The sequence below is a fragment of the Jatropha curcas genome, chromosome 8, assembly GCF_041381405.1.
Source record: "Jatropha curcas cultivar XTBG-Jc1 chromosome 8, XTBG_Jcur_1.0, whole genome shotgun sequence".
Classification (NCBI taxonomy): Eukaryota; Viridiplantae; Streptophyta; class Magnoliopsida; order Malpighiales; family Euphorbiaceae; genus Jatropha; species Jatropha curcas.
The window spans coordinates 25,830,241-25,846,732 of NC_143158.1; the positions used below are offsets into that span (position 1 = coordinate 25,830,241).

Sequence of the window (16,492 nt, forward strand, 5' to 3'; positions counted from 1 at the left end):
AGTTGGTCCCGTGGACGTAGCCCTAAATAGTTGAGGGTGAACCACGTAAATTTCTGTGTGCCCCATTTCTATTTTTCCGCTGCCGTATTATTCTCGTATTTTTATTGTCGGTATCCTAACAAGTGGTATCAGAGCCGAAAGTTTCAGCTGGTTCAGCCGGTCAGATAGCGGTACCAGATCCGTGGATATATTTTGAAAATAAATATACCACGAAGACGAGAAAATTACGACGAGTCCGTTGGTGCAGTCTGCTCGGAAAGACGTTGCAGAATCGACTTAGTGGTGAATAGTAAAATAGTAACTCGTGGTTGATGGTGAATAGTTACTATTGGCGTTACTGTTGCTGAGCCCGTTACTGTTGCTGAGCCCGTCACTGTTAAGCCCAGTACTATTCACGCATACAGGTACTATTCACGTATAGTACTATTTCCGTATACAGTTACTATTCTTGTATACTATTACTATTCATATATACGGTTACTATTCACTCAAAAGTCATGGAAGCTAGAACAAGCAAAATGATCAGTCTAAATGGCGCAAATTACCATATATGGAGAAATAAAATGAGAGATCTCCTTATGGTAACCAAAATGCATTTGCCCGTGTTTGGTTCAAGGAAATCGGAAGACAAGACTGATGAAGAATGGGCTTTCGAGCATGAACAAGTTTGTGGCTATATTCGACAATTTGTCGATGATAATGTGTACAACCACATCTGTAACGAGACTCACGCCAGAACATTATGGGACAAGCTTGAACAGTTGTATGCCTCAAAATCCGGCAATAACCAATTATTTTATTTGACAAAGCTGATGAATTTCAAATACCAAGAAGGTACTTCTGTAGCAGATCACTTGAGTGAGATGCAGGCGACTATTCACCAGCTGTCAAATATGGGCATAAAATTTGATGATAAAATCCTCGGCCTTATGGTGCTTGCCTCCTTACCAGAGTCTTGGGAGACTTTGAAGATATCAATAACAAACTCTACACCACATAGTGGAGTTAGCTGGGAATTTGTTAAAAATGCTGTTCTGAATGAAGAAATGAGACGCAAAGCACAGAATCCTTCTTCATCTCAGTCAGACATTCTTTTAGTAGAAGATAAAAGAAATAACCAGCCCAGAGGGAGGAGCCAATCTAGAAGTTCAAATACAAGAGATAAGAGCAGAGGTAGATCAAATAAATTTGCCAATATTGTGTGCCATCATTGTGGGAAGAAGGGGCACATTAAAAGGTATTGCCGGAAGTTCAAAAGTGATCAGGAGAAGATCAAAGGCAAAGCAAAGAAAGAAGAGAGCAGTGATGATGAAGCTAATGTCATTGCTGAGTTCCAACTGTTCATTGAAAACACTATCAATCTTGCAACCCAAGAGACCAGTTGGGTAATTGATAGTGGGGCTACACTTCATGCAACATCTCGGAGAGAGAATTTTTCATCTTACACACCAGAAAATTTGGGTGTGGTCAAGATAGCAGACGGCAAACTGTTGAAAGTCGTCGGTAAGGGAGACATTTGCCTGGAGACAGAAAATGGTTCGAGATTAATTTTAAAAGATGTCGTGCATGTACCAGACATGCATTCTAATTTAATCTCGGTTGGCAGACTTGATGATGAAAATTTCTGTAGCACCTTCAGAAATGGGCAGTGGAAGCTCACAAAAGGTTCTATGGTGATAGCAAATGGAAAGAAAGATCCAAAGCTGTACGTGATGCATGCGAAGCTCTCCCGAGATGCTTTTAATGTAACAGAGGATGACAGTACAGTTGAATTGTGGCATAAACGGTTAGGCCACATGAGTGAGAAAGGAATGACAACTCTGGTAAAAAACAACATGCTATCTGGATTGGATAAAGTCCACTTAGAGAAATGTTCTGATTGTATGGCAAGAAAGCAGAATAGAGTAGCCTTCAAGATTTCTCAGCCTTCCAGAATGAAGAATGTGTTAGATCTGGTACATTCAGATCTATGTGGACCATTGACGATGTCATATGGTGGAAATCGATACTTCGTAACATTTATCGATGACCATTCTAGGAAGACCTGGGTGTACACTTTGAAGTCTAAAGATCAAGTTTTAGATGTTTTTAAACAATTTCTAAACTTGGTTGAGAGACAGACAGGCAAGAAGCTGAAGTGCATCAGAACAGATAATGGTGGAGAATACACTGGGCCATTTTATGCTTTCTGCAAAGAGCATGGTATTCGACATCAAACAACACCTCCCAAGACGCCGCAATTGAATGGTTTGGCTGAGAGGATGAACAGAACTTTGATGGAGAGAGTCAGATGTTTACTCTCACATGCAAAGTTGTCTAAAAGATTTTGGGGTGAAGCTCTTCTTACAGCAGTTCATCTTATAAATCGTTCACCTTGTGTTCCTCTTCAGGATGATACTCCAGAACGAGTATGGTCGAGAAAGGATGTTTCCTATGATCACTTGCGGGTGTTTGGTTGCAAAGCATTTGTGCATATTCCTAAGGATGAGAGGTCTAAGCTTGATGTCAAGACTCGACAATGTGTATTCATTGGCTATGGTCAAGATCAATTTGGCTATAGATTTTTTGATCCAATCCAGAAAAAGATGATAAGAAGTAGAGATGCTGTATTTGTTGAAAATCAGACTATTGAAGATGTTGAAAAGACTCAGAAGCAAGCTGCCGATAGATCTGAAGATGATTCAACAGATGTACAAATAGTTCCTCCAGCAACAGAACAAAGACAAGTTGGAGATGAAGAAAATGTTCCACAAGAACAAGAGCCAGAGTTAGAAAATCCACAAATTCCTCATCAGAATGAACCAGAAGATGATTTTGATGGTGTTCCTGTTCAGCCACCAGCACCAGAAGGTTCTCAAACATTAAGAAGGTCTAGTAGAGTCAGACAACCATCTACTAGATATTCAGCAAATGAATATGTATTGATGACTGACGGGGGAGAACCTGAATGTTTTGAAGAAGCAATGGAAAGTGAACACAAAAGGAACTGGATTGAAGCCATGCAAGATGAAATGAAATCCTTGCATGAGAATAAAACATTTGAGCTGGTGAAGTTGCCCAAAGGCAAGAAAGCTTTGAAGAACAAGTGGGTGTTCAGAATCAAGCAGGAAGAACACAGCTCCCAACCACGATTCAAAGCTAGACTGGTTGTGAAAGGATTCAATCAAAGAAAAGGTATTGATTTTGATGAGATCTTTTCACCGGTTGTGAAAATGACATCCATTCGGACAGTGCTCGGAATGGCCGCCAGTTTTGATCTAGAAATCGAGCAAATGGATGTAAAGACTGCCTTCCTACATGGAGATTTGGAAGAAGAAATATACATGGAGCAGGCAGAGGGTTTCATAAAAAAGGGGAAAGAAGATTATGTTTGTAAACTGAAGAAGAGCCTGTACGGCTTAAAGCAGGCACCAAGACAATGGTACAAGAAGTTTGAGTCTGTTATGGGGGAACAAGGTTACAAAAAGACTACTTCAGATCACTGTGTCTTTGTAAAGAAATTCTCTGATGATGACTACATTATTCTCTTGCTCTATGTAGATGATATGTTGATTGTTGGTCAGAATTCTGTCAGAATTAATAGCTTGAAGAAACAGCTAAGTAAGTCTTTTGCTATGAAAGACTTAGGACCAGCAAAGCAGATTCTTGGCATGAAGATTACAAGAAATAGAAGAATCAAGAAATTATGGTTGTCACAGGAGAAGTACATTGAGAAGGTACTTCAAAGGTTCAAAATGGAGAATGCTAAAGCGATTAGTTGTCCTCTTGCTAATCACTTTAAATTAAGCTCAAAACAATGCCCTTCTACCGATGGAGAGAAGGAAGAGATGGAAAAGATCCCATATGCTTCAACAGTTGGAAGCTTGATGTATGCCATGGTCTGTACACGGCCAGATATTGCTTACTCAGTCGGAGTAGTGAGTCGGTTTCTTTCAAATCCGGGAAAGGAACATTGGGCTGCAGTGAAATTGATTTTCAGGTATCTTCGAGGTACGACTAAAGTATGTTTATGTTTTGGAGATGAAAGCCCAGTATTAGTCGGTTATACCGATGCAGATATGGCTGGGGATGTTGACTCGAGAAAGTCCACATCAGGGTATCTAATCACATTTGCAGGGGGAACCGTGTCATGGCAATCAAGATTGCAGAAATGTGTTGCTCTATCAACAACTGAAGCAGAATTCATAGCACTAACAGAAGCATGCAAAGAGTTGCTGTGGATGAAGAAGTTCTTGAATGAACTCAGAATTCATCAAGAACGATATTTGATATTATGCGATAGCCAGAGTGCGATTCATCTTGGGAAGAATTCCTCCTTTCATTCAAGATCAAAGCACATTGATGTTAGATATCATTGGATCAGGGATGTACTGGAGATGAAGCAGTTACAGCTTGAGAAGATCCATACAGATGAAAATGGGTCAGATATGTTAACGAAGACTCTTCCAAAAGACAAATTTGAATATTGTCGATTAGCTGCAGGGATGATGGAGAATATGGCTGACGTCCCCACTTGAGCGTGCATGGGGAGATTTGTTGGTGGTGGTGTGCCCGCTCAAGTGGGACCCACACAATTATGAAAAAAAAAAAATCAAAGGTTGGCAACCAACCATTGAATGGTTGGCATGCCAGTTGAAAATAATAAAGAGCCGTGCATGAGCAATGCACGGCTCTCTCAAATCTTTGCCTATAAATAGAGGCAGGAGCATTCAGCATAGACACCAACAAGTGAGAGAGCGATAAAAAGTGTTTTGAGTTTTAAGAAAAGGGTTCTTCAAACTACGGGTTTAGAAAATAGTGAAGATTATTAGGGTGTTTTTGGGAAACATGTGTGAGTACCACTATTTTGTATTACTCTCTTTGTAAACCTACTATTTTTTTAATAGTGGAAGAAATATTCGGAGTTGGTCCCGTGGACATAGCCCTAAATAGTTGAGGGTGAACCACGTAAATTTCTGTGTGTCCCATTTCTATTTTTCCGCTGCCGTATTATTCTCGTATTTTTATTGCCGGTATCGTAACATAAGCAATTTTCAAGACTTGTATACTTTGAAAACCTAAAAGAAGTTGAGATTGATAACTGCAATGACTTGATGGAAATCTCATGTGTTCGATATTCACCAAATGGAGAAATTCTGAATATAATGAATTGTGAGAAGTTAGTCAACATAATTGATAATGATGCGCGTGCAGATTTGTTTAGTAACGTAAAGCAGCTGCATTTGGGTAATCTCCCTTGACTGAAATGTATTTGCAGATGTGTTCACTTTCCTTGCCTTGAAGAACCTATAATGATCAATTGTCCATCGCTAAAGAGGCTTTCATTTAATTCTTCTACCAGCAATGAATCTCTAGAGCGGAAAAAAACGAGAAGAAAAATGATGGTATAATATAGATTGGGAAGATAAACCAAAAACTTGTTTTTCATCTTTCTTTGAGGTTATTTGATTGGTTATCTTTATTCGTACAAGTAACTTATTTTACAATCACAAATGTAATTTACTATTATTTATTAAGGAATATATTATAAAATTTATAATTCGATAAAATAAAAAATAAAACTCATTAGAAATATATATGTATATATAATATATAATTACAAGTAACACGTTATATTAGCAAATTACATAAAACGTTGAAAGAAATTTTTTTTCTTAAAAAAGGCGACCATAAAACTAACTATATACTCATAGATTTTTGCAAAAAGTAAAAAAAAATATATATATATATATAAAATTAAAGACAATGCTCCAAAACAATAATTAAGATATTAATAATTATAATAGCTAATAATTGATTTTCATATTTTAGTAATATAAACGATTTATAATATTATATTATATTATATATAAAAAATAAAGTCAATTAAATTTAAATTGTTACAAGAAAATTAAAAATTAGTTGATAAGTAATTTTAGTAATATATTAAATTAAAATTACTTGCAACAAGTTAATATCAATGAGTATAAAGAACGTAAAACATATGTTTTTTTTATTCTAATTCATGTATTAGTTTTATGAAGATCTATCTCTTTTGCTGGTCAATTGTTTATTCAAATTATTTACTTAGAATAGTAATTATTTTTGCTATAATTGATATTCACTAATTGTTTATAATTTCTAGAGATTTTTTTAAATGATGCTTTTCATTCTTGTATTTATTTCATATTATCAATGTGCTAGAAAAATGGAATTTCAATCCGTTTCTTTTGTTAAATTTCTAATATTGTTATTGAATTAATTTTTTGAATATCCTCAATTGTTTATTCAAATTATTTTTTATTTAGAATCGAAATTAATCTTTGCTATTATTTCTTGATCTTTCGTATAGAAATTAAATTTTAATGTTCACGCTTTGTAGACCACTTGATACATAAGAATTGATTATAAAAGTACACATAAAAATTTCTTTACAATTACCAATATTAATTATTAATTTTTGAATATATAGCAAATTTATGAAGATTGGCAGGGATTTATCATGCCTCGAGACATTAATGTTCATTAGTTAGTGTTTCTTCCGGGCTCACTCCCTCCTTGTATAAAAAACATTTAGATTCAAATAGGAAATTAATAATATAATCTATCAATATTAAACTTTATTTTTTAACCAATAAAAATAAAATTGTTAAATCAATCACATGTGATTTAGTTGGTCTTCTCACTTATATGATAAGTGAGAGGTCTCAAATTTGAGTCTTTTTAAGCACAAGAGTTTTCGTCACTTTGAGATTTTACTTGGGAGAGTCAATAGGCTGAAATTCTAGTGTCGGCTGCACAACAAGAGTAGCTCTTCCATTACTTATCGAATTGATGAAAACTTTTGTGGTCAAGAGGATTCGAACTCAAGATCTCCCACTATTCATATAAGTGAAAAGACTAATCAGATCACATGTAATTGGCATAACTTTTAATAATTTTAATTCACAACGATTTATTATTTTAATATATCTAATATCTTTATCCACAAGCACGTTATTCTTGTTTACTAGCGGTATGCATGGGTTGAATGGGAGAAAATTACATAATTTTCAGTTATGTCTTAAAATATTGGAATATAAAAAATAGAGTTTAATTTCTTTCCCACTAGGTATGTAGTTTCATTCTATTCCATCCCATTTTTTTGAAACAAGACAAGACGAAAATTCCGGTCTATGGGACAACATAGAATGGATCATATCGAGAATTAATCATGATTTCCCTTATTCTTCCTAAATTATCTTTTTCACTAAAAAAGATAAAATTATTATAATCATCACAATTTGAATTTGATACTTAATTTAATATTGAATATTATTTAAAAGTAAACAATAATATAATTAAGCTGATATTCATGAATATGATTTGAAATTCATAAAAGAAACAACACCTAGAATTTTAAAGATAAATTGAGATGAGAATACTTGATTTTTGAGATGAACATGATGGAAGTGGAACTTGGATCGATAAGAGCTGATTTTAATAAAAGACCAGTCTCATTTCATAATTACTTTTAAGATGGGATTCCAGACGGAACTATCAAAATAAATCGTATATTTCGAGATAGAAAATTCGGGATGAATTCCGGCGTACCCATGCATACCCGTATTGTTTACTGTGAGAATATATTATAGTACAAGAGGAAGCTATCGATTTTTTTTTTTTAAAGGTAGGCTGAAATAAATTTATAATTTAATATGTCGAATATATATATAGTTATATTTCTTTTCTGGTTTAATCTCATTATTACTAGTCCTTCCATTAATCTACTGCATTTAATTATACGGTAATTGTTTAATCAAGTACCCGATATTATATTAGCTGAAATTTTAATCAAAGACATAAGTGATTTGTGACCACCGTTCGATGAGATTACTTGAAAACGTGTCACAGAGATGTGCAGTACACTGCCATTTGTATATATTATATTTTTTTTATAAAGAATAATGTTTTTTTACTTTTTCATAGCAAATCTTGTTTAAGAACGTATCAAATACAAGTACCCGTATAACACTGTAATCCTTTTTATGAGATTTAACATTTCAAAGTTTTAGAAATAAGAATTATAGGGCTTTACCCCGAGGGAGCCCTTCCAGAAATTCTCGACGGCCAAGGTCAAGCCCAGGCCGAAGAGGGGGTTTGGAAATAGTTTTCAACCAGCAATAGACGCGCCTCGGTTAGAACCTCACTAGCTGCGTCATTGCCCCAAGCGCAAAGACAATTCGTTCTATCTTTGAGAACCTATTTTGTAGCACCGCACCCTTTTGCTTCATTTTCTACTTAAGCGATGTGGGATTTTGGCTTGTCATAAGTATCATCCTGCTCGTCATATCCGCGCAGCTAGATGCTCATCTCATTATTGGAATGAAATGAGTTGCAGATCATAAAAATTTCTTCAATTTTTACATGGAGTCAATCAAATTTCTATCTTTTTTTATTAAAGGTACTAATTGAAAGTAACTCAGTAAACGTTTTATTTATGTTTGATCATAAATAAAAAAATACATAGTTCTTTCGAATTGTTAGATAAATAATAATTTGCATTTTAAAATTAGCAAATAATAAGTATACACAGTAACCTAGTTAAAACATTAGTCTTTCATCGAACAAAGGCGATTTAGGAATATAATCTAAATAAAATAAAAACCAGTTAATGTGGATAATTACTCTAGATGTCAAGTTCCATGCCTTAATATAATCTTTGACTGTCATGTTCCATGCCTTATAATCTGACCCTCGATGCAATTTAGGAATTTGGTGTGAACCTGAAGAATTCTGGGATATCCTCACAATAAAATATATTTTATTACTATTAAAAGACACACGACACCCTGTGTAAAAGGGATCCATTGGAGCTCCCAAATGTTAGTTACAATTAAATTTCATAGAATTTGTGAGCAATTTTAATAAGAAAATAAAAAGTTGACTAAGAAGTATATAATATTAGTATCAAATGCTAATTAATTATCATGTATACATATTATAAGAAAATAGTCTTCTTTTCTCTAAACAAAAACAATCGGATTGCAACAATATTATATTTTGCTTTTATAGTTATAGAGTAATATACATAAAAAAATTTGTAGGGATAATAAGAGGTAAAGCACGTGTAAATTCAACAAACAATCTCTGTAAAAGTCAGGATTTCAATCTCTGAATGTAAACTCAACAAACAATCTTGTAAAGTCAGGATTTCAATCTTTGAAAAAATACCTACTGAGAGGAGAACGAAATTAGTCTCATTTACTATGCTTAATTTTTCTGAAAGATGTACATCTGTGTTCAAATAATTTTCTGAATCCCATGCCAAAATGGGCAAAATTAGTGAATATTGATTTAATATGCATTAAAAAAGGCCTAGCTTACGTTCTCAACAGATATAGGAAATAGAGTTGTTAATAATTTTCTAAGCAAGGTTAAGATCTGTATCTATAGCTATTTTATTAGATCCCACGGCATGAAACACCACGGTTCTGCCTGTTTTGATCACCTATTGATATTTTTCAACAGCTATAAATACTCCTGTAGAGAGGCCCCTTTCCACGAGACAAAGAGCCTACGTAAAAAATTAATCTTATACCATATTCAACAATGGCTTACCTCCAAAATTCCATTTTTGAAACCCAAATCTCAGCCGAGCATCTCATAGCTCGCATTACTGAAATCCATAATAGCGTGTCCAAACTCGATTCGCTAAGGCCTTCGAAACAAGTCAATACCCTCCTGACTAACCTTGTCAACGTATGTATCCTTCCATCGTCTATAGATATTAAAACTTTATCCCCACAAGTGCAAGAAATGCGCAATAGCCTCATTAATATCTGCGGTCGAGCTGAAGGTCTATTAGAGCTTGAATTCGCAATCTTTCTAAACAAAATCCCAGAACCCGTAAACAACCTTAATCTTTTTCCTTATTATGGGAACTATGTGAAGCTAGCAAACATGGAAATCAGAATATTGAATGAAAATGGAATAGTGCAGCCTAAGAGAGTAGCCTTTGTAGGATCAGGGCCAATGCCTTTAACTTCTCTTGTAATGGCTACAAATCACTTGAAATCAACTCATTTTGATAATTTTGATATTGATGAGTCTGCAAATTATGTGGCACGACAGATTGTGGCTTCAGATACTGATCTTGAAAAGAGAATGAAGTTCCATACTTGTGATGTAATGGAAGTGAAGGAAAAATTTGGAGAATATGATTGCATTTTCTTGGCTGCTTTGGTTGGAATGAGCAAAGAAGAAAAGGTGAAGATTCTTGGGCATGTACGGAAGTATATGAAAGCAGGAGGGAATTTGTTATTAAGAAGTGCAAATGGAGCAAGAGCATTTCTTTACCCTGTGATTGAAGAGGATGACTTGATTGGCTTTGAGGTTCTATCTATCTTTCACCCGAATAACGAAGTTATCAATTCAGTTGTTCTTGTGCGCAAGCCTAGCTTTTAATTATGTGGTGGTTTTTTAAATATAGAAATGTATGTTTTCAATAATCACTAGAGAGGTAATTATCCCTTCTCTAGTTTTTAATTTTCTTCACAGTTAGTGTATTTGTCGTTTGTTCCTGTAAACTTTTTTTTTTTTAGTATTAGGACAGCAGATTCCAACCTTGATCTATTGTCAGGTCTTAATGCATTTGCCACTATTTTATACCTTGATATGTTTCTGTAAATCTTACTATATATGGTGATAGTCGTGCATTTATATATTTGCTTATTTAAAAGAGTGATGCTGGAAATATTTTTATATTTTTATTTAACGGTAATATACGTGACGTGATCCAGTCAAATCGAGACCGGACTAATAAAAAAAATATTTAGAGTCTATATTCAGAATTTAAGTTATTTTGAATTCTTATTTTCCTTAAAAGTATGCAGGGTGTCCAAGGATAGCCAATATCTATCAATTGCAATTTTCCCACAAGCGGAATTGGACCCATGATCTCATTTCTAACACTTTCATGTAGCTCTATTCATTAAGATTAATGTATATATTGCATCCTATTCACTTTTTAAATTTTAATTTTTTTTTTCAACCGTGCTAAAGAAAAAACAAGGTTAATGTAACCATTTAATGGCCTTTTATATGCTCCAGTTTAAGTTTTGTGTACCAATTATTTTTGTAATAGAAAAGACTGTCTGATTTTTTTTTCTTTTTTTTATATCATGAAAATGATTCGAATCTAAATTTATTTTTAGGTCATACATGCATTTAAGTCATACTTTTATCTTTTTTAACTCGACTTACAAATACTCTATCTGGCGCGTTTATATTTACATTTGAAGAAAATATTTTCTTATTATTTTTTCTATATGAATATATAAGAAAAGCAGAAACGGATTCTTATAATTATTAAGTATACTTTATATCTTATTATAGTCTTTATGAATATATATATATATATATATATATAATGAATTACATAGTAAATGAATTGATTTTATGAATTAATTGAATCATCGAAAACAATGTAAAGCACAAAACAAATAAAAATAAATAATGCAAACAACACACTTGTGTGTACAAGACAAAAAATAAAGTCAATAGTTTTCACCAAATTGTCGGTGAAAGGTTATTGCGTAGCTCACTGGTTATTGTGACTCGTTAGGCAGAATAAAAAATCAAGACAAAATACAATTAAATTGCCATACTGACTTTTGTTCCTACAGCTTCAAACCAGCTGATTGGTGACATAACACTCAGTAGGAAGGCCTCGTGGAAATCGTCCAGTGTCTTTGCAGTAATCATATTTCATGTAACTATCTTGCACCCATTTCATCTGACCTTGTTCAGCATAATCAAGCATTCAAGCTCCTCCCAAAGCCATGAATTATAGTCAGCCACATGAAGATGTTCCATTAGACCATACACAGGCATTGACACTGAAGTTTCTGTAAGAAGCAACGAATGAAGCTTGAGTCCAATCTGTCTTTACAAGAACCCTTCTTGTAGCCTAATCATCAGCATTCCAGAGACTTGAGTAAATTTTCATTGGTTGATAACTTGGAAATGGAACTCCACTAGATTCCAAGCTCTTGAATTCTCTAAAAGGAATGCCAATTAGCATGTTATCAGGTCAGCCAATGAGCAAGTTATCGGGTCATCTTTCTTTTATTGTTATCTCATTAATATATATTTGTATGACAAATTAAATTTTAAGTACGACAATGATTACCTATATAATTCAGGTACGACCCGTGAAATTAATCCTACTTGTGCGCTGTGAACCAAATAACACTATACTCTTGAAGTAATACTACATATCAAAGCATTTATGACACTTAGTAACCCTTTATTTGTTTACCAAGCATTAAATATTACATATACAATAAAATAAAGGCATACAGGGGTACCGGATCAAAAATAAGTATCAAGGACTTTTCTTTTTATTGATTGATTAAGCAATTTATTTATATAATCCTAAAAAAAAAAATTTACAAAAAAGCTGAGTTCGCACTCTTTAATCTCAGATTTTCCTTTTTCCTGTTTTTACAAATTTTCTAATTTCTTAAAGATTTTTTAATTATTTATTATTAACTAATTTTAATTTTTAAATAATCTTTTCCTTTTTTTAGGTTTTATGATAGCTTATTATTGTTATAGATAATTTAGAAACGCAACCTAAAAAAACACTCCTCTCACCAACCTAATCTCCTATGAATCTCCGACGAATCTTCGGCGAATTCCAGTGCATCAGGTTGAGTTAAGATCAACTCTACTCTTCTTTTTGTTTCATCACTTTCCTTCATAATCTTAAATTGTCTTTTCTTTCGCCGACCATTCCGTCCAACCCTATTAATCTCTAATAATTCTCAGTCGCCGTCAATTCCGACATAGTTCATTTCGCCGTTAATGGACTCTGTGAGATCTCATCGGCACCGTCAATTATGGCATAGTTTATTTCGCCGATAATGGACTCTGTGAGGTACTTACTCATACCCATCTTCTCCTTCTTCTAATTATCAGTTCAAAAATTTAAACTTTGTTAATATCTTTGTATAAAGATTTTGAATATACCGAAAAGAAAAAAGGGACCAGGAAAAGCAACTAAAAGCAAGAAAACAGAATATATATATATATATATATATATATATATAATTCTAAAGCAAAAAAACTTACAAAAGCTGAGTTGGCACTCTCTAGTTGGCACTCTCTAATCTCGACCTTTTCTTTTTCCTGGTTTTTACAAATTTTCTAATTTCTTAAAGATTTTTTAATTATTTATTATTAACTACTTTTAATTTTTAAATTATCTTTTCCTTTTTTTGGGTTTTTATGATAGCTTATTATTGTCATGGATAATTTAGAAATCGCAACCTAAGAAATACTCCCCTCACTGACCTAACCTCCTATGAATCCCCGACGAATCTTTGGCGAATTCCAATGCATCAGGTTGAGTTAAGATCAACTCTACTCTTCTTTTTGTTTCATCACTTTCCTTCATAATCTCAAGTTGTCTTTTCTGTCGCCAATCCTTCTATCCAACTCTATTAATCTCTAATAAATCTCAGTTGCCATCAATTCCAACGTAGTTCATTTCACCATTACTGGACTCTGTGAGGTACTTACTCGTACTCATCTTTTCTTTCTTCTAATTATTAGCTCAAAATTTTAAACTTTGATAATATATCCAAATAATTAATTGATCAATAATTTCCCTTTATATATTCCAGAAAATACAAATAGTTCAATTTGAACTCTTAATAATTTCTCAATAATTAATTTATTTTGAGAACAAACTAAGCATGGATAATTCAATAAATTTGAAGAGACTTTTAGTGCTTCAGTAAATAATTTATATAAGGATCAAATTTTCTTTTTTCGCATCATTGATCGGGATGGTCCATGCCAAATAATATAAGTACTTAGATTTGTAAATTTCTAGTTTATAATTATATTTATTTCAATCATTATCTCTATATGATATCCATTTTGATGAATATTTTTGGAGTGATACATTATGCATAAAATTCATTCCTCTAGGTAGTAATACTTGCTTTTCCGGAGTTTTTAAATATTTTTTACAATCAAAGTCTAATTTGCCTTTCAATATTTTTGTATATAACAAGTACATAATCAATATCTATATATGCCACCTTATTTGTTTCGCTTTTGGTGATAAATTTTATTCTTAATTCTACAGCCACTATTTGTTAAGATCATTACTTCAATTGTGATTTTATTGATATTTTAAATGACAAGTATATCTTTTTCATTGTTCATGTCCACACACAATTTCATATATTATTGCATTCACTTCAGGAAATACATCAAATCTAATTGGATAGATTTGAATACTCCCATGTCCAGCATTATATGTCATTCCATTCAGTTCAAGGAATAGAAAAAATTTAATTAGACAAGCTTCATGATATTAATTAATTAAGAGCTCAATATTTTGCTCAATGAGAGAAAGAGATGAAATAAATCCAAAGTTTATTATAAAATTTTTCTCTCGATATTACTACTTCAGGAGCATATTTGAGGTATAAGTATCATTGACAATTCTAGATCAATGCCAATATAGTTCCAAATATAATAACGAGAATATCTTAATTATATTTAAACATAAATCAATCAATTCTCAAAATTGCTAGCACATTAATAATATATGCCAATGTATAATAATAATGTTAGCCTCTTTTGTTGAATGTTGAAAATAAAAGAAAAAAAATAATATAAAATTAACTTTTGCTCAATCCCACATCGGGGAGATTGAGATTTGAGGGTAGGTGGTTTGGTTATAAAAGGAAGCTAATGTTTAGCTTTCCAAACACACCAAAACACACTTGAACGTGTTTTATATTAGGGAGTCTTTTGGAATCCCTTGGAGTATAAAATATTTGGGGTGTTTTGAGGGTGTCAAGTAGAAAAATATTTTGTAATTGTGGTTGTAACAATTTGCCGCATAGTGAATATTTTTCTTGATTGTCGTTTGGCAACGGCCGTGGTTTTTCTCCACTTGGGGAGTTTTCCACGTTAAATTATCGTGTTCTCTTTAATTTCTCAGTCATTATTTTATTCTCATTTGTTCCTGCTTGAAGCCTGTCATAGCCCTCCCCTTGGTAAGTATTGTCCGCTTTGGGGCGTTACGCATCGCCGTCCCCCTCACGGTTTTGTCCCCTCAGGCAGGCTTTGCAACCCACCCAAAAGGCGCCTACCAAGTTGAGGAACCACCCCTCTTATGTATAGGACCGCCCCCTCGTACTTAACCGATATGGGATTTGCCTAAGGTGTCACATACACCCCCCCTTAGGGACTCAGCGTCCTCGCTGAGGTTTGCCCCACCACCGGCCAGAGGAACGAGGGTCGGCTCTGATACCAATTGTCATAGCCCTCCCCTTGGTAAGTATTGTCCGCTTTGGGGCGTTACGCATCGCCGTCCCCCTCACGGTTTTGTCCCCTCAGGCAGGCTTTGCAACCCACCCAAAAGGCGCCTACCAAGTTGAGGAACCACCCCTCTTATGTATAGGACCGCCCCCTCGTACTTAACCGATATGGGATTTGCCTAAGGTGTCACAAAGCCGATCCGAAGGGCGGGAAAAATAGCGATTTTCCCAACAAGTGGTATCAGAGCCTAGTTGTTAGGCGGAGCTTTTAGTGTTAAAATAATTTCTTGTAATTATAAGTATGCTCTGTGGTTGCGGCTTAGTCTGATCTTCCACATCAGAAATACTGTTGTTAGAAATTATTTTATTTTAAAAGCAGGTGGAGTTTTGGAAGTCTTGAAGCGAGTGGAGCTTTGCTTTGGTGTGCTTGAGTATCGGTGGTGAATGTCCTGACGATAATTATTGAAGTTATTCTATTCTGATAATATACCGTGCACGTAACTTCTGTCTAGAAGGCCGGATTTTAAGTGGGACCACTTGTGACCCCTCCGTCCAACTGAGATTTTAAGTGGAATGGTAATATTGTCTAGGAGATCATTGTGATCTTTCCTGGGTATTGCCGAATCGGTTTACTTCACTAATTATTGGGTTCACTGTTATAAGCACAAGTAAGCATGTCGGCTATGAGATGTAAGATTGAGAAATTTGACGGGAGAATGAATTTTGCACTGTGGCAAGTGCAAGTCAAAGACGTGTTGATTCAGTCTGGACTGCATAAGGTTTTGAAGGGTAAACCAGTCAACGGAAAGAATTCTGGAAAAGACAGTAGCAGTGAAGACTCAGAAAAATCCAAGATTAGCGATGAAGAATGGGAGGAGCTGGATATCAAAGCGGCAAGTCAAATTCGCATGTGTCTAGCAAAAAATGTTCTTGCTAATGTGCTTGGATTGTCCACGACAAAGAAGTTGTGGGAGAAACTGGAAGAATTGTACCAAGGCAAAAATATATCCAATAGGTTATATTTGAAGGAGCAATTTCATACGTTGAAAATGGCAGAAGGTACAAAGCTGTCAGATCATCTGAGTGTTCTTAATGGCATCGTCTCTGAATTAAAAACTCTTGGAGTGCAAACCGAAGATGAAGATAAAGCTCTCCGACTCATCCTGTCACTTCCTTCGACATATGAG

The 16,492-nt window shown here is 34.1% G+C and overlaps 1 protein-coding gene and 1 non-coding gene across 2 annotated transcripts; one reads left to right on the plus strand and one right to left on the minus strand.

Annotated features, from left to right (window-relative positions):
• Positions 1-8,048: 8,048 nt before the first annotated feature.
• On the minus strand, positions 8,049-8,198 carry LOC119371389 (U4 spliceosomal RNA). The gene has a single exon (XR_005179008.1). It is a non-coding gene; the product is annotated as a U4 spliceosomal RNA (small nuclear RNA).
• A 1,372-nt stretch (positions 8,199-9,570) lies between these two features.
• LOC105635610 (nicotianamine synthase) lies at positions 9,571-10,578 on the plus strand. Its single transcript, XM_012218693.4, has one exon. It carries the CDS (start codon positions 9,571-9,573, stop codon positions 10,423-10,425), a length of 855 nt encoding a protein of 284 aa, XP_012074083.1. The 3' UTR covers positions 10,426-10,578.
• Positions 10,579-16,492: the final 5,914 nt, after the last annotated feature.